This window comes from Quercus robur, chromosome 1, assembly GCF_932294415.1.
Source record: "Quercus robur chromosome 1, dhQueRobu3.1, whole genome shotgun sequence".
Lineage (NCBI taxonomy): Eukaryota > Viridiplantae > Streptophyta > Magnoliopsida > Fagales > Fagaceae > Quercus > Quercus robur.
The window spans coordinates 15,290,607-15,309,694 of record NC_065534.1 but is presented as its reverse complement, the minus strand read 5'-3'; the positions used below and the strand labels follow the sequence as shown (position 1 = coordinate 15,309,694).

At 33.2% G+C, this 19,088-nt stretch overlaps 2 protein-coding genes across 3 annotated transcripts; both read left to right on the top strand.

The window, feature by feature from the left end:
* The first annotated feature begins 3,489 nt into the window (after positions 1–3,489).
* LOC126722747 (uncharacterized) lies at positions 3,490–8,505 on the top strand. 2 transcript variants are annotated; one of them, XM_050425901.1, is made up of 9 exons: positions 3,490–4,198; positions 4,620–4,806; positions 4,902–5,035; positions 5,667–5,779; positions 5,908–6,151; positions 7,529–7,681; positions 7,829–7,908; positions 7,995–8,037; positions 8,246–8,505. In XM_050425901.1, exons 1-9 carry the CDS (start codon positions 3,806–3,808, stop codon positions 8,402–8,404), a joined length of 1,506 nt encoding a protein of 501 aa, XP_050281858.1. In that variant the 5' UTR covers positions 3,490–3,805; the 3' UTR covers positions 8,405–8,505. The 2 variants fall into 2 exon arrangements, with proteins under 2 accessions (XP_050281858.1, XP_050281864.1); XM_050425907.1 differs by having other exon boundaries at positions 7,995–8,044.
* A 5,776-nt stretch (positions 8,506–14,281) lies between these two features.
* On the top strand, positions 14,282–15,026 carry LOC126722640 (uncharacterized protein At2g29880-like). Its single transcript, XM_050425815.1, has 2 exons — positions 14,282–14,374; positions 14,484–15,026. Exons 1-2 carry the CDS (start codon positions 14,282–14,284, stop codon positions 15,024–15,026), a joined length of 636 nt encoding a protein of 211 aa, XP_050281772.1.
* The last annotated feature ends 4,062 nt before the right edge of the window (positions 15,027–19,088 follow it).

Here is a 19,088-nt window from a genome sequence, read left to right as displayed (position 1 = left end):
GTTCATATCACTTTATATTCAATGTCTGACTTTATTAAGAAAGTATTATTCATTTTTTATGACAAGTCATGGATAGGTTAATAAACCAATGAAAAGTATTGTTCTTTAAAAATAATTGGCCTTTATGTGTAATATTAATTATAAGTATGTATTCTTCTATATAAAAAAAAGATTTATAAATATAGATTTCATTGTAATGTATTCAAAAAAGAGAGAAAATAATATTGCAATCCTGGGCCCAGTGGTTAAGGTGTCACTGTAGTTACGCTTATATGGAAAATGCCAACTCTAGTCACCCTTACCAATTTTTTGATCATTAAAAAAAAAAAAAGTAAATGAGAAAATGTAGGCCATAGAATTTGAACAATTTTAAACTAGATATGCCTCCTCTCTCTATCTCACAATCACAAATTTCTACATGGCATTGGAATTGGGTCTTGAATCTTTTCACTTATATGATTTTTCTCTTGTTGGTGATTTCTAATATAATTTGCTTTGCAATAATATTTTATTATCCATTTTTTATTTTATTTTAAAAAATAGGAAATATTGCTGCTGTGTTTTACATGTTGGTAATTTTACCTATGCACTTCTTGCTCCTAGTAACTTGCTTTATAGAAAAAGATTTCATGTTAAATTATAGTAACATCTTTATAGGAAAGTTTATTGTAGATTTCTTATTAAGGAGAAATTTTCATTTTAATGACACTAATTTCATGTGCCATTAAAGTGTTTACATTGGTTTATATCAAGTTTCACTTTTATTAACTAATTTTCTTGTAGTAAAAAAAAGTATAAATTTTAGAAAATATATCAAATTTAGATTTAATTTCAACAATTTGTGCATTTCATCAGAGATTGATTTACAACTTGAGAAGACTTCTTATGGATATTTAGAAATTTGATTTATTTGTAATGGTTCTCTACCTCTTTGAAATTTCACCTAATATGGAGTTGAACTCAAATCTTATCCTTATTTCAAATAATTTTATTTGTAGAAACAAGAAATTTTTTACTATTAATAGTCTAATTGGAAAAATCTTAACAATATTCATAAACAATTTTGGGACGATTACATCAGTATTAACAAGTCTAGGACTGTTCAATCTCTTGCCCTTGAATTTTAAAAGTAAGAAGAGTAGAAGACACAACCACTCAAAAAAAAAAAAAAAAAAAAAAAAAAAAACAGCACCAAACCTAGCTTAAAGTCCTATGGGAATTGAGAGTTAGACACTTGATTTGTGGAATTTTAATAACCATATGTTGCTTTTGTGTTGTACATTAACCAGTTGGAATGGATCTATTTCTTTTGAATATTATGAGGTAATCTACGATAAAGTGAGATTCATCTCAACCATTGAATCTATATGATAATCGCTGAGATCGTGATCCACCATAAAAAAGAGATACCGATTCTTCTTCTTTTTAATCGAAGGATACAATTTTTTTTTTTTTTAAAGAAAAAGGGATACAATTTTTTTTTTTTGATACAAGATAAAATTTTTACTATAATCTAATTTAAGTGTATATGTGTGTGAAGCACTCTCCTGAAGACTTGAATCTCGGCCCTTGCCTCCCATACCCCACAAACACTTATACTTGTGGGGATACGATTTTTCTAAATGCATAATCATGAATATCAATTTTTATTTTTGTGTTGCAAACCAATTGTGTATTGGAATAATAATATCCACTCATGCCTGAGCTTATCCAATTGTTGATGTTGTGGTTATAATGTTATATACAATAATGGACGTCATCTTTGATAAATATTAATTTTTTCAATTTCTGGATTCCGATATTTCTGGTCAAAATTTTAATTAATAACATCAAGTTCAAGTAGCCGATAATTCAATCTGATGATAATGACTATGGTGACGATGAATTAAGACACACAATCATAGTCTTCATTTGTATGTAAGATGAAGACACCAAAGATATTTTTACAATTAAAATTTGTCTTAACCAAGAATCACCAGCTCATTAGTTTTAATCCATCTAATTCAAATTTTCATTATAGCAATTTTACTTTATTTTAGGGTAGTGTGAGATTCCTATTCCTAATACCTGTTATTGGGGTTGGAGGAAACTTTTTATTTAGAAAAATATTGCTGGGTCTCTTGAAATTTTAGCTAGTGTTGTGATTCTATTTTTCTATGGTTCGATAATTGGCATTTTGAAGGGCCTTTATACTAGCAGTATGGGCACAAAGTGATGTATGATAGTAATGATTGCTTGCTAGTATTTTCAATGGGACTGGGTGCACGCTAGGTGCCAGTTATGGTTCATCTGGATCTCTTGCTCTCACAGGCTCGGGCCTACCAAGGAGAGCATTACTATGATCACGCCTAGATGGAAGATACTAACTCAGGTCGCCTCCCTACCCATTTTTTGTTCATAAAAAAAAAAAAAAGAAAGTTTTCTAGTATTATTTTAATAAATTAGGCCAGTATATTCAAATTAAAATTTCTAGCTAGTATGATAATGACAATGGTTACTTTCGAATATTGTTGGGCTTGGCCTCCAACAATGTTAGGATAGTATGCTTGTTAAATTCATATTTCTGATGAGGATTATTTAGTGGTGTGGCTACTGGCTACTTGCTGTTAATAGAAATTTCAAATTTTAATTGCTATGATACATGAGAAACTTAGAGCTGAAATGGAAATGATTAAATCAATTGTGCGAGATGTTAGATTGATGGAAAAATTATGACTATATATTGTAGTTTGACTGGAACTTGATGGGCAGTGTGTAAATTGAATGCCATGTTCTACACAGGTAAATTGAAGGCTTTAGTCTTTAGATTATTAAACTACTTGACACGTGTCTTTTGTGATGGCGAGAATTAAATTTTTACTATAACAGTAACAATTAAAGAAGAAATTCAGAATTTTATCTCATAGTAGAATTCTTTAATATTTTTGGAATGGGCTGATTAATTGGTTTATGTATTTTATTCGTAGTTGGTGTTTTGTGTAAAAGGCCAGAGGGTGCATCACCAGCTGCTACACCAGTGCAGCTCAGCTTGCCTCATAGTGCAGCAACTAGTGCACCAGGTGATGCAGCATCAGCTGCCACACTAGTGCAGCACAGCATGCCACCCAGTGCAGCAGCTCGTGCATCAGAGCTGCCCAAACATGCACTGGACCAAGCCAAACAAGAAAATCAGTTGCCAGATGATACAAGAACAAGTGAAACTCAGATTGAAGCTTCAAGTAGAAGTCCAGAGATCTTGCCTTGTGTTTCAGAGTTGAAGAAATTGAAGAGTTGTAATTTTTCATCTAAACGACAGTGTAGCTTACCTGATGTGTGTACAGAACGGTGTGTAGTTTTTGTTAGTTAATTTGGTTAGTTTTAGTCAGACACGTGTATGAGTTTGTTGTGTTTGTTAAGTTGTGTTCACACGTACATATAGCTGTTAAGTTAGAGTGTATATATATAATTATATAGTTGTATAGCTATTGAATCAATCAATGAAATCATAATTTTCAGCTTTCATCAAAATCAATTTCTCATATTTTGAATGTTGTCTTTCTTTGTTTGTTCTATAATTGTGGTTTAATCAATGTTGATTTGTGTTTCTGATTGCTTGTAGTTTGAAGATTTTTGCGTGTTCTAATCGTGGTTTTGGTTCAATAAAATCAAATTCATCCAAAAAGGAAAGTGATGTGAAACTAAAATTACAAGTAAAGACCAGCTATTATATGTCAGTTTTCGAAGCATAATATAATTAATAATACCTTCCAAAGTAGCAATCCAATGCTATATAAATAAGTGCTTACTATAATATATTGAAGCTTCAATGGAATCTCCAATGTTTTCATTTCAATGGCTTCCTTTTGTCTTTCTTATTTTCTTATCCTCTGTCTCTGCAACACTAATAAATATTCCCAGGTTAAGTCCAATTGGAGGAAAATTTCTACACGATCTTGAAACAGTATCTGCATCTATTTCGGATGACTTACAAACATTTTACTATGACCAAACACTTGATCACTTCAACTATAGGCCAGAAAGCTACACAACTTTTCGGCAAAGATATGTGATCAACTCTAAGTACTGGGGAGGTGCAACTAGTAACGCACCAATTCTTGCTTATTTTGGAGCAGAAGCACCTTTGGATGGTGATCTTTCCGCTATTGGTTTTCTTGCTGATAACGCCCAGCAGTTCCAGGCTCTCATACTATATATAGAGGTATAAATGAAATGTTAAGCAGACACATGAACACACACATAATCAATATTCTTCTCTCCCTCGCTTCCTTGTGTAATTTATTGCTGAAAAATTGTAATGAGAGCCATAATTAATTTAAAGAAGAGATGATGAATCATATAGGCCAAAATCATAAACTCAAACAATTTATATTTTAGCTTTTCCTTCAGAAATATAGAATAACAGAAACGAATATATGTGACTGACTCTGATTAGTTCATTGAGGATCAATACTCAAAATACAAAAATTCTGAGACTAAAGGCTTAGTTTTTCTTGTTGTTATTGTTGTTTTTATTAACCAAGTATAATCAGCATGTTTTACTGACTATCTAAAACTTCAAATTCTGAAATTTGGTTGTTAACCAAAACTTAAAATTGGAAATTGTTACTTTTTTTCATCAGCATCGATATTATGGGAACTCAATACCATTCGGATCAAGGGAAGAAGCACTTAGAAATGCAAGCACTCTTGGATACTTCAACTCTGCCCAAGCTATAGCAGATTATGCAGAAATCATTACACATGTAAAGAAAACACTACATGCCAATGATTCTCCAGTAATTGTCATTGGAGGATCATACGGAGGAAGTAAGTAATGAAGTTGCTTCTATTTTGATTGAAAGGTTACGAAATAAACTCTAATAGGTTGGTATGTGTACATAACTTTTTCTTCATTTGTTCAGTGCTGGCTTCATGGTTTCGGCTAAAATATCCCCATGTTGCCCTTGGTGCCTTGGCCTCCTCGGCTCCAATCCTTTACTTTGATGATATTACGCCACAAAATGGATATTTTTCTGTTGTCAGTAAGGATTTTAAGGTAACAGATTGAATATTTTTAGTTTCTTCTATGGGAAAATTACATAAAAAAGGCTTAAGTTTATAAAATATTTCAGATTTGGCCCAAGATTTTAATTTTGTCAATTAAAATTCGAAATTTATGAAATCGTTTCAATTTGAAGCATCTTTCCATCCCCATTATTCATTTCTTTTATAATGGGTAGTAATTGAACAAAGAAAAGTGGGAAACCATTGTTTAAACTATATATTTCACCTATAAGCATGTTTATAAATCAATTTGACAACCATTGAACACAAAGTATAGAGAGAGAAAATTTTTGTTTAGAGAGAGAGAGAGCTTTATTTAGAGTGAGAAAACTATTAACAGAAAATCGAAAACTGATTTTAGATGGAAGCATAATATTTTATCAATGGTTTCCCCTTTTTTCTCTACTGTATTACTTCCTAGAATAACATAAATGAATGAAATAGATGAACAATGGCTTCAAATTGAGGTAGTTGTATAAGTTTGAGAATTTAATTGACAACATAAAAAACTTATGAACTAATCTGAATTTGGGTATAAAATATGGCATTTTTATGTAACTTTCTCTCCTCATTTTCCTGTTCATTTTAACGAATTTAAAAGTTGTCACACTCGAGTGGTGCAGGAAGCTAGTGAGACTTGCTACCAAACCATACAAAAGTCATGGTCTGAAATAGATAAAGCCACATCTCAGCCTAGTGGTCTTTCAAACCTTGGCAAGGAATTCAAGACTTGTAGGTACATGCACATAGATACCCTTTGCCGTAAACTTATTAGAATCAATAAAGTTAGACAAGAATAATAATTAATTTATGTTGATCTAAAAAAATAATAATTACACAATTAATCCTTTGTTTCTATTTTAGACCCCTTAGTAAATCTTCGGAGCTCAAGAATTACTTGGAGTCTGTGTATTACACTGCAGCCCAATATAATCATCCTCCAGATTATCCGGTTACAATTGTTTGCGGTGGCATAGATGGAGCTCCTTCTGACGCTAGTATTCTTGAAAAAATATTTGCTGGTCTTGTTGCTTATAGAGGAATTAGATCATGCTATGTTAATGAACCCAGAAATATATCTGAAACAACTGTGGGATGGAGATGGCAGGTAAATGATGCATCTATTTATTTTTTATCACTAATCATAACATTAATGACAAAGAGAGGATAACATATGGAACAATGTACACACCTATTATGAATAATGTACCATTTAAATATGATGACTTGGAGTATTACTATTTTTTTTTTTAAGACGAGAGGGGAATTGGGTCAAGCCCATGACATAAAAGACAAGGAGGGGTAAGTGACATTGGGCTAGAGGCCCACTGGTGACTTTAATTATTTCAAGCATGGACGAGAGCGTAAATGATTAAGTTGACACAGATTCTTGTTACTTGTTAAGAATTTTAAGATAATGAAAAAGCTTTTAGTTTTTATTTTTTGAAATTAACCAATATGATTTTATTATTATTATTTGGTTTTTTTTTTTCCTCCTTACAATAAGTGAGACTGTGAGAGTGGTGGATTCAAATCCAAATTCTCCTTATTGAGAGAATCAGATAATATAATACTACAAAGCTATAAGGTTTTAAGCTAATATAAGTTATCTCTACAATGTATACTCATGGAGAGTTTCATGAATTGTGCTAGCCAATTATGTACAAAGCTCGAATTTTTTTTTTTTTTTTTTTGAAAGAATGATAGAAATTTTATTGAAACCAATATTCAGAAAAGTACAAGTAAACCCAAAACTACAAAAGTTTGGCGTGGGGGGATAATGACTTCATGACCCCGATGGAAAAGGCACTAATGTACGCCTATATCAACTATCTATTTGCTGTGCTGCCATACAAGTACAAGTTGCACACTATGCGACATGAGTTTACTTTAAAATAAAGAGTAAAAGTGTGATAATTATTTTTGCCTACTTAAGTTTTTGGCATAATTAGTAATTTATCAATAATTATAAAAAAAGAAAAGAATGCAAGTTGTATCCAAGCTATTATGACTCATGCATATTATCTAAGAGCTTTAATGATTTTTGATTACTATTTCTAACCATCTACAAATATTTCGTAATCAACGTAGGACCTCCAACTTGCAAGTGTTTTATTAAGCGGGGTATTATCATTTATCACTCATGCTTATCTAAGAACTTTAAATTTATGATAAGAATTTATAACAATCAACAAATATTTCATAATCAACGTAGGACCTCCAACTTCCAAGTGTCCCAATACACAAGAAGAAATTGAATGTAAGTTATATCCAATAAATAAGTAAAACTTAGGTACAATTAATTACATGTTTTTGAAAAGAGAAAACACATACTTAATTTTTACCCTATACCTTATTTATATATCTAACAGTCCTTCCCTTGGCATGAAATTTGATATTGCCATTGAAAAATTGTACTTAATTTTTTTTTTTTTTAATTTTTAAATTTTAGTTTATGTGAAAATGATTGGTTTTGTGCATTTAGACATGTAGTGAGATGGTGATACCAATAGGCCGTGGCAATGATACCATGTTTGAACCAGATCCTTTTATCCTAAGCAGCTACATCGAGCAGTGCAAGAGCATCTACGGTGTCCCACCTCGGCCTCATTGGGTCACTTCTTATTATGGAGGCCATGTACGCATTCTTACATATTTTCACAAACTATCAATTTCCAAAGCACTTGTAGAAGTACTTTATTATGCAAATATTTTGTTGTTTGCCATGTTGTTTTCACAACTAATACTAAAACAAACATTTCTGAAACTTTATGGCATATTCCAGGATATCAAACTGATTCTCCACAAGTTTGGAAGCAACATCATATTCTCCAATGGGCTGAGAGATCCATACAGTACTGGCGGGTAACCAGATAATCAAACAATTACCACCACACAAACTTTTTAGGTTTACTTGATCAGCTATAACAACTTTCTATTTTTGATTCCAGGGTCTTGGACAACATGTCAGACACTATTGTTGCAGTTAGTACAGTTAATGGTTTGTGCTCAACTCATTTATTTAGTTTATTGATGCCAAATACATTATGTCTAGAAGTAGAGTAATTGGGTGTCCATAAGCATTTGAGAAATGCTCAATAATGTTTAAACTTGAGGAGATTTCTTAGCTTTTGGCCAAGAATATTTCAAAGAGAAGAAAATCATAGCTGAGTTCATACTTAAATCAATTTTCGATTTGCAGGATCTCATTGCTTGGATATACTCTTTGCAAAGGAAAGTGATCCAGAATGGTTGGTTATGCAGCGAAAGGTTGAGGTTAGGATCATCAAACAATGGATCACCAAGTACTATGCTGATCTTCTCACCTACAAGAAATAAATTGAAGTCACACCAAAGATGAAAGAAGCAATAAATGTTGTGCAGATTAAAACCTTCATATGTGTGCATGTGTCTGTGCATTGCAATAAAACATTATGTAATCTGTTACATAATTTTTTTTTTTTTTAAACAAAAAACCATTATGTAGTACACTAAAGTTATTAATTTGCAACTTGACCTTCAAATCTCCTTACGATAAATAGAGTGAATTCTAGTTAATTAGTCTATCATCATGACCTTAGCAGGGTGTTTACAGGGCTCCCATGGCTCGTTGGCATTTTGCCAAGATCATGGTCTCCTAAAAACTTGAACCCCGACCTTGTCTACCCCCATACAACAGAGTGACTATCACGTCAAATATGTGCAGTAGTGTGTCAATTACTTCCCACATTCAAAAGGGAATTAGATATTACCCTGTGATTTTTGGATTTGGATCTTCCTGTACTTATTCTACATCTTTTTATTTCCCTTAGTTTTGCTTACTCCTTTTCTCTGTGGTTTGGATCTTCTTTGTTTTACTAACTCCATTTTCTTCCATTGCTGAACAAGTTCAACGTACCCTTCAGTAGAACTAGAAGCAAATTCTGCCAGTGACCTCACAGGCCGCTGGTCATCACCGTCAGGACCTGTTGTTGGTCCTCAACGCTGGTCTTCACTCACTTGCATCTACTGACTAACCGTTCTCTTCTCTACAAGTTTGATTTGAGGAGTAGCCAGAAACGATACAAAGAAATAGAGATTTTAATCCCATATAAAATTTATAAAAAAAAAAAAATATATATATATATATATATATATTTTTAGAGAGTTTCAACCTATGACGTTTGCTCCTGATGATAGTTCTTTACATAAGATCAAGACATCAATCAGTTTTTGATATAGGCGAGAATTCAACCCCAAGTTTCTTATACAAATATATATTTCCTTGTAATATATTTAAAAAAAAGGGTAAATGAGAAAACATAGGCCACAGAACAGAACAATTTTAAACTATATATGTCCTCTCTCTATCTCCCAATCACAAATTTCTACATGTTATTAGAATTGGACCTTGAATCTTTTCACTTACCTGATTTTTCTCTTGTTGGTGATTTCTAATATAACTACCTTAGCAATAATCTTTTATTATCCATTTTTTGTTGTTGTTGGAAATATTGCAGCTGCGTTATGCATGTTGGTAATTTTACCTATGCACTTCTTGCTCTTAGTAACTTGCTTTATAGAAAAAGATTTCATGTTAAATTATTGTAACATCTTTAAGTAGAAATTTTCATTTTAATGACATTATTTTCATGTGCCATTAAAGTATTTACGTTGGTTTATATAAAGTTTCACTTCTATTAACTAATTTTCTTGTAGTAAAAAAAAGTATAAATTTTGGAAAATAGATCAAATTTAGATACAATTTCTGCAATTTGTGCGTTTCATCAGAGTTTGATTTACAACTTGAGATGAGTTGTTATGGCCATTTATAAATTTGATTTATTTGTAAGGAATGGTTCTCTACCTCTTGAAAATTTAACCTAATATGGGGTTGAACTCCAATCTTATCCTTATTTCAAATAATTTTATTTGTAGAAACTAGAAAGTAGAAACAATAAATTTTTTACTAACAACACATTAGTAAATAATTCTGGCAAAACTATACTATTGGTCCTTAAATTTTACTTACTATGAGTTTTTGATTTTTGAAGTTTCAAATGAGTACTATTGGCCCTTAAAGTTTAAAAAATGAGCATTGTTAGTCCCTTAGTTAATTTTCTTACCTAAATGTCTAACAGAATAATTATATGTGAATGTTCAAATAGTGTGTAAAACACCTTGAACGTTTAGACCCCCAATTTACAAATTACTAATTCAAGCTTATAATCAAACAATGTATGTGCGGAACATGAACATAAGCTAAAACAGAATTGATAAAACCATCTAAACCAAATAAAATCACAATCACAGCAGAAATTAAATGACAAAGATTAAGGGAAGAGAGATGCAAATACAAGGACAACACAACGATGTGTTATCGAAGAGGAAACCAAAGTCCTTGGCGTAAAACCTTTTTGCCGCCCTCTAAGCGGTCAATAATCCACTAAAGAATGAAGTTGGGATACATGAACAGCAGAAGACCCTCCAAGCCTAATCTACCCAGCGTATCTAAGCCCTCCAAGCTTCTTGCTCCAATGAGGTTATGCCGAACCTTTGTCTTCTTTAGCTTACCAGATTCCGCTATAACCCATAGCATCAACCAATATCAATTGGTCCCTTCCTAACTACTTCCCAAGCACCAAATAGCCTCCTCACAGATATGGGTATGGTGAGAAAAGGTTTTGGCTAATGTATCTCTTAAGGATGTAACAATGAAGAGGGTGAGAGTAGAGGAATTTGAAGAATTAAAGGATGAAGATTGTGGATAAGTCAATCTTGTTTTTCTCTAGGGTTTCTCTCTCAAAATTCTCTCTGGAAGCTCTCTACATTTTGTGGGTATAAGGGTTATTTATACTGGTGTGTGTATGGAATGCGAAGAGTCAATTTTTCCCAAATAGAGTGGATGCTAGACTTGGCCTCGCGACTTGATTGAGTCGCGAGTCCAAGCTACGAGTTAACTGAATGACCAGACTGGACTTTTTGTCTTGTAGTGCTCCAGCTGGCGTGACTGTTCAGCTCCTCTGCATGCTTCACTCTTGTGCATCCTTTGGTGACTTGCAAGCTGCAAGCAAGCTGCGAGATCCAGTTGCGAGTCCCTTGCTGAGTGCATAATCTTGAGCTTTTCTTTACACTCTCTCACACACTCTCCTTATATGATTCCCACCTAAGGGTACGTTTGGTAGACTGTAATAGAAACTGTAATGTAATAACAATTCCTATGGTTCAGCTTTACAGTTGTTTGGTTATGTTTTTATTACTTGTAATAATCATTCCATATGAATCTCTATTCCTTAAAATGAGGCATAGACATTCCTTATTAAAAGTACCGAATCCCTATTCCCTTGCTAAACGTAATACGCTCTGCTTAAGCAAAATTCCCAAAATTCCCAAAATCCCCCTCTACTCGCATCTTCTCCAAAAATTTCTTTCTCCTTGCTCTGTTAACAAAAATCCCAAAATCCCCCACTACCCGTATTTTCTCCAAAACTTCTCCTTGCTCTGTTAACAAAATTTCCAAAATCCTTCACTACTTGCATCTTCTCCAAAATTTCATCTCCTTCCTAAATTTTCCATCTCCCTCCTCTCTAAAATTTTATTTTCCCGCTACTAGAGATCTATTTATATGGGTATTGTCTTTCTTTCACCCTCAGTTGCTGCTCCCTCTTCTCAAGGAAATTTTTTTTTTCCTTCTTCCCTTAGGTCTGTGATTTCCACAGGTATTGCACCCTCTCTCTCTTCTTTTCTCATCTATTTGTATGGGTATTTCCTTTTACTCACCCTCAGTCGCTGCTCTCTTTTTTCAGGATTTTTTTTTTCTGCCCATAGATCTGCAATTTCTACGGGTACTGCCCTTTGTTTCTATTATCTGTATCAAATTTTTTTTTTTGACATTATATCAAATTTGCCATAATTGATATTTGTATAGCTATATAATTGATATTTGTATAGCTGTATAATTGATATTTGTATAGCTGTGAGGTTCTATGAAACTAAGATTAGAAACAATGACCGTGAACCCTATAGCCAATCTAAAGCGTATCAATAATATATATATATTAACAAAAGATTTTTATTTCAGCTGTGCATTTTGGTATTATATTTAGGAGTATATATATATATATATATATATATATATATATATATATATATATATTAATGTGTCTGATATATACTATATGTAATCTGTGGGGATAACTTTAAATAATCAAAATTCATAATTTCAAAATCAATTAATTAATATTAGGAGGCAGAGAATTGAAAGTTATCTATTGAAGTGTGGGTTTGCACAAAATTTATCTATTGAAGTGTGAACATTAGTCTCAAGGAATTTGGTGGGGGGTTACCCATGCACTTGGTATTGTGGTTATTCATATTTAATATATTATTTTAATTATCATCTTGTTCAATTATTTAAATTGTGTACAAATTTTATTAATAGTATTGTGAATTTGTTCAATGCTATTGTTTGCAGTTATGGCTCGTTTGAGTTTAGCCACAAGGAATAGGATAAAGAAAAGGAAGTTGGTTTTGGTTGGATATGTTGCACATTGTTAGTATGTTTTTTCAATTATTATGCTTTATAGTAGAGTACCGTGTTCGAAAAAGATCATTGAAGGCAATATATGGTCATGATTTTCATTCAAGGAGAGGGGAAATTCACCGTTTATGCTATGAGAGTGATGAAATTTGCATTAACTAACTTAGGATGAATAGAAATGCATTTACTAGGTTATGTAATATGCTTGAAACAATTAATAGGTGGCTTAAAAGATACAAAACACATGTTAGTAGATGAACAAGTTGCCATGTTCCATGCAAAAAATCGAGTCATAAAACACCATTTTAGGCGCTCAGGAGAGACAGTGAGTAGATATTTCAATGATGTGTTACATGCTATCATACGTTTACAAGGAGAGCTATTTAAGAAACCAGAGCCAGTTCTAGAAAATTCTTCAGATGAGAGATGGAAATGGTTTAAGGTATCCAACAATGTGAATTTTCTTTTCAAGTTATGAAGTAGAAATATTGAATAAATTTTTGATTGCATTTTTTGTTGTTGTTGTAACTACAGAATTGTTTAGGTGCATTAGATGGAACATATATTAGGGTGAGAGTGCCTTTAGAAGACAAACCTAGGTACCGAAATCGTAAGGGGGAGATTGCCACAAATGTACTAGGAGTTTGCTCACAAGACATGCAATTTATTTATGTTTTGCCTGGTTGGGAAGGCTTTGCTGCTGATGGTAGAGTGCTTCGAAATGCACTAAGTAGGAGGAATGGATTGAGAGTTCCCCATGGTAAGAGAAATAGGTTGCCTACTAATTATATTATTATTTTTAAAATTTTTATACACCCATTATACTAAAGACATTACAATATATAGGTTATTACTATCTTGTTGATGCTGGCTATACAAATGGTGAGGGATTTCTTGCCCCATATAGAGGACAACGATATCACTTAAATGAATGGAGAGATGGACAACAACCAAGAACCCCAGAAGAGTTCTTTAATATGAAACATTCTTCAGCTAGGAATGTTATAGAGAGATGTTTTGGATTGCTTAAAATACAATGGGCTATTCTTAGGAGTCCTTCATTCTTCCCAATCAAGACACAAAATTGCATTATTATGGCGTGTTGCCTTCTCCATAACTTCATAAGGAGAGTGATGCTTGTAGACCCAGTAGAAGAGGAATTGGACAATGATGAGTAGTTGGCAGAAGGAATTAATGGTGACCCAATAACACATATTGAGACTTCAAATGAATGGAGTGAATGGAGAACCACTTTGGCAAATGAAATGTTTAATACGTGGAGAAATAGGAGAGAAATATAGTTTAATAATATAATACTTTGATTTGTGACTTTTTCATGTATTTTTTCCTTGAGTTAATAAATTTTTTTATTGCATTGGTGTTAAATTGTTTATTATGTGTGTCTAAACTTTTGCATATTAATTTATTATCTTGCCATTATATTGTTAGTATTTGGAGAGATATGGAAACGACTGTACTTGATTCTCAAGATCCTTCTAAACGAAAGTGCACACCTGCTGAAGAAATAAAATTAGTGGAGGCTTTGGTAGAATATCACCATGAAAGAGAAGGTAGCCCTGAAAATAAGTTTAAACCCAGATATTTGAAAATCTTGGAAGGAAGATTTCTACCAAATTACCTAATGCTAGCTTAAGAGCAAAACCACATATTGAGTCAAGATTGAGGACTTTGAAAAGAGAATTTCAAGTTATCCATGAAATGTTGACTGGACCTAACACAAGTGGGTTTGGATGGGACACTATGAGGAAGTGCGTTACTGCTAAAAATGATGTGTGGGATGCATATGTGCAGGTAAAAGTTCACTATCTTATAGATCCATGTATTTTATCTCTTTTGGTTTAACATAATTTATTTAATTTTATCTTGCCATTTTCATATTTTTGTCATTTTTTTTTTGTAGAGTCATAAGGGGGCAATTGCTTGTAGAAACAAATCATTTCCATACTATGAAGACCTTTGCATTGTGTATGCAAAAGACCATGCTACTGGTAAAGATGCTCAAGCACCTATAGATGTTGTTGAAGAACTAGAAGCAGAGAAAAATGATGAGAAATTAGATGATATTCCTGAAGACGTGGACTGCACGCAAATTCCCACCCCTGGCAATAACGGGGAAGAACAGAATGCTCGAAAAAAGAAAAGAAAAATTCGAAGTGGTGAAGATAATATGGTAGAAGCAATGAAAGAAGTTACAATCATTCTTGCTGCTCAGCTAAAGGATGCATCAGATAACCTTAACAAGGCAGTTATTGGAGTAGTAGCAGTTGAAAGTAGGTCCAAAATCAATGATGAATTACTAAAACTACTTGGCCTTACAACTAAGGAGTGTCACAAGGCAACTAAATTGATTGCTTGTCAACATGAACTAATAGATGTTTTCTTGAGCATGTTGGATGTTGAGAAGGAAGAATGGGTGAAAGGCCTTATTAATGGTGACTTTTGAGTGGCTTACAAAGGTTGGAAAATTCAATTTGCATTTATGCTTCTTTTTTATCCCACTTGAACATGGGGCTCCTAAGAATTTTGGATGATTGTGGTGTTTTTTTTTAGGTAAATGGGATGTTATATTATTGAAATTCTATATAATTTGGGCATTTTAAGACTTTTCAATGGTTATTCAACCTTTAGTTTCATTTTCCTGTTCTTTGATTTCATTCATGTGGTACTTGTAATTTTGTTGCTAATGCTCTAGCTAAAAAAGCTATGAACATGGTGGGATGTTAGGTCTGGTTTGAGGTCATGCCTGAAGGCATTGCACTATAGTTGGCTTTGATGTTCATTTGGTGTTATTCAATATATTCCTAGGCTCATAGTTGGTGTCTAAATGTTTAAATGCTTTTGGTCTAGGATACTTCTAGTTATGTGTACCTAAGACACTACCGTAGCAGTGCCAACTCCCCTGTTAACTATAACTATATATTTATATATATATATATATATATATATATATATGAAAATGATGAGACCCAGATACAAGTTCTAAAGTTGGTTTTGAAAGCAACAAATGAGAAGTATGAAAGCATGCTTAATGATGCAAAACATGAGATTGATGTTCTTATGAATACAATTCAACAATCCAAGAATGAAATCGAAAACTCCAAGGCTGAGTGGGAGCAAAAAGAACCATTTGGTGAATTGTGTAAAGGAATCAGAAGAAGAGAACTCTTCTCTGGAAAAAGAAATAAAAAGGCTGGTGAATTTGCTCAAGCATACTTCTAGTTATGCTTTTGTCCCAGGATACTTCTAGTTCCTGTTAACCAAATATATATATATATATATATATATATATTAGGGAAAAAAATACCTTTAATACTGGGGCAGGGTCTAAGATTTAGTCTTTTTTTCCTAAGCTCCTAATAGAAACAAAGAACGTACATCAATAAAAATGAATGAATGGGATTTCAAACTGAGATATTTAGTTGTTGGTAGTATTTATAGTTGAAAGAATAATGAAATAGTGATAGTGTTTGTTGGGCAAATTTTACAGGTGTGAGACAATGTTGAGAAGAAGACACGTTGAGAATAAAAAAAAAAAAAAGACAAGTTAATTTTAATGCAATGAAATGAAAGTAATCCAAAAAAAAAAAAAATTTGGGTTTATTAAACCAAAAAAAAAAAAAAAAATTCATTAGATGTCTCCATTCAAGATTGGGTTTATTAAAGTAATCCTTATAAAAAAAAATGTATTTATTATAATAAGGGCATTTTAGGCAATTTGATTTAAAAAGCTTTCATTACATCGTTTTAACATGTTGTACCAAACATGTAGAATACATAATCAGGGTTCTATTACTATAGGATTACCAAACAACTGAATAGGAATAATTATTACATTACAACATCTTGCATTCCTTGTAATAGCTATTCCTATTCCTATGTAATCATCATTACAGTCTACCAAACATGCCCTAAATACAGGGTTTTTAAGTGTTGAATTACAAGCAAATTTGTACGGAATAAAGCCAACAAGATAGTTAATTAAATTCAACCTTACAACATGGATTTTTTTTTCCTAAAAAATTACAGTTGTGCTGGGAATAGTTAGTGGGGCAAATCATTTCAATATGCATTTTGCCCCAAATTAAAACCCCGAAAATTCCCTAATTTGTTAAGTTCTTAATCAAGATTAAGCTGCAACACAAATTCAATTGATTTTTTTTCCTAATAAAAAATTCTAGAACCCATTAAATCTTTTTATTTTTTTTTATTTTTTTATTTTTATGAATAGAAAACTTTATTAAAGAAAAAGACAAAACTACAACACCCTACTGGACTCTCCCAAAATAACTGAAGAGAAATAGTCCGGGCTAAAACCACAACCAAAAGAGCCAAAAAAATTACAAGATAAGCACCATTTAGCTAAGGTGTGGGCTGCCTCATTACACAGCCTAGGGACCTAGGAAACAGAAACATTACCAAAGAGAGACAAAAGGGACCTCAAATCAGAACATAGAGACTTAATTCTCCAAGGAGGGGGCATTGCCAAACTCGAAAGAAGCTGGACAACAGATTGAGAATCAGACTCCACAATTATAGATTCGCCAACTAGAGCAGGGACTAAGGAAATCGCCCATCTAATTGCTTCTGCTTCAGCTTGGAGAGGGAGGGTGGTGTTCACTTTCATGGAGCCAGCAAATACCAACTCCCCTCTCTAGTCTCTCACAACTGTAGCAATGGTAGATTAGTGAGGACCCACTGCTGCATCAACATTTATTTTTATGTCCAGCCTTGAGAGAGGAATCCAAACCTGTGGAGGGGCAGAAACCAAATTTCTTGAGGTAGAGGCTCTTGAATTTTATGCTCAGCGAAGAGATTAGAAATCCTGGACGCTACTCCATCAAAATTAAGCGCAACGTTCTCAAAGAGGGATCGATTTCTCTGCTTCCAAATAACATCACAAAGGATGGCACCAAACAGCAAAAATTCTTCTTTTTGACCAGGATTCAGATTGTCCACTAAAGGAGGGGATATGAGGAAACAGATAAAATTCGATGGGGACCCAAACTCAATGGCTTCCATTCTCAACCCCCACTGACTCTAAAACCAAATAGATTTAGCAATAGTACATACAGTAAAGAGATGAAGGGTTGACTCATCTGTCGAATTGCACAAAGGACAACATCTATCTATATTTTCATTAAATTTACTGATTACCTCTTTAGAAGGTAGCACGTTGGCAGCAATTCTCCATAAATGCATCTTATGGCATTCATGCAACTTGGTTTTCCATATTTGACCCCTAATAGAATCAGTATTCGATGGGGAAGAGGCTGCCTTGCATAGCCAATAAGCAGACTTGGTTGAAAAGGATCTCGAGTTCATTATAGTTCAAGACCAACTATCCTCAGTTTGGTAAATTGGGATGGGGATTTTCAGAATTAGATCAACCACTGGCTCTTTGAAGAAATAGTTTAGTTTGGGAATATCCCATCTATTGTGATTTGAAGATAGGAGCTGTGACACTACCAAGGCCAGGTTTGGATTAGCATCAACCTTAGGGGAAGGGATGAAGCCTGGGAGATTAGGGATCCAAGGATTAGACCATATTCGAATAGAGTCCCCATTGCCAAATAGAATGCAAGTTGCCTTAGAGATGAGGTGCTTGATGCCCAACAAGCTTTTCCAAAACAGGGAAGCATGGCTAGAATAGGAATGAGTCAGCCAGTTATTATGGATCTTGTATCTCGCCCTCAACACATTAACACAGAGACAATCTTTTCTAGTTAAAACCTTCCAGCCAAGTTTGGAGAGGAGAGCTTGGTTGAAGTCCCAGAGATTCCTGAAACCTAAGCCTCCTTCCTTTTGGGGCCAACAAAGAGATGACCAAGACATTGGCGTCCAGTAAGCAGTAACTCGTCAATTGTATTGTAAAGATGAATCATGAAACTATTTACAATTGTTAATATGGAAAACAATTCAACTGTGTCCTATTATTAAAATCTAAATCCAAGAAACCGAGGGACTCAAAGGATTGAAACCATGTGGCCCAAAATGATTAGTCTTTAACTTCATTATTCGAGATTCTAGTTATTAGAACTATAACATGAAGACCCAAAATTTTTGTTTTTTGGGTTCAAATCCTACTCATCAACATCTTGACTACTTCGCTTTGCCAGCACTAATATAATCATCGGAGCTCATTCGCCTTCGTCTAGTGATGTCTTGCTGGTCAGATGCAATAGACGCTTTCTTTGTGTTGGACGGTGTCAATCCTCATGTGGGTGGAGCTGTCGCATTCTCATATTAGCTTCTCTCTCGGGTTGGTCTGTACAAATTAGGGATTTATTCGGATTTTAATTTGGGGCTAAATCCAAATAGAAATTTGCCCCACTAGAAAAAAATTGTCATATCATTTAAAAGTAGTTATGTCATTATTTTGTTAGACACATAAACAAGGAAATTAATAGAAGTTTTGTTTTGTTTTTTTTTTTTTTTTGAGAAACGAAATTAACAAAAGTTAATAGAGAGACTAATTATGCTCATTTTTTAAATTTTGGGGACCAAT

Bases quoted from the DNA above. Each gene is read 5' to 3' on its own strand.
- LOC126722747 (XM_050425901.1), top strand. From the start codon at position 3,806: ATGGAATCTCCAATGTTTTCATTTCAATGGCTTCCTTTTGTCTTTCTT. The intron at 5,036-5,666 runs GTAACAGATTGA...CGAGTGGTGCAG, and splicing joins TTGTCAGTAAGGATTTTAAG to GAAGCTAGTGAGACTTGCTA. The intron at 7,909-7,994 runs GTAACCAGATAA...TTTTGATTCCAG, and splicing joins GATCCATACAGTACTGGCGG to GGTCTTGGACAACATGTCAG.
- LOC126722640 (XM_050425815.1), top strand. From the start codon at position 14,282: ATGTTGACTGGACCTAACACAAGTGGGTTTGGATGGGACACTATGAGG. The intron at 14,375-14,483 runs GTAAAAGTTCAC...TTTTTTTTGTAG, and splicing joins TGTGGGATGCATATGTGCAG to AGTCATAAGGGGGCAATTGC.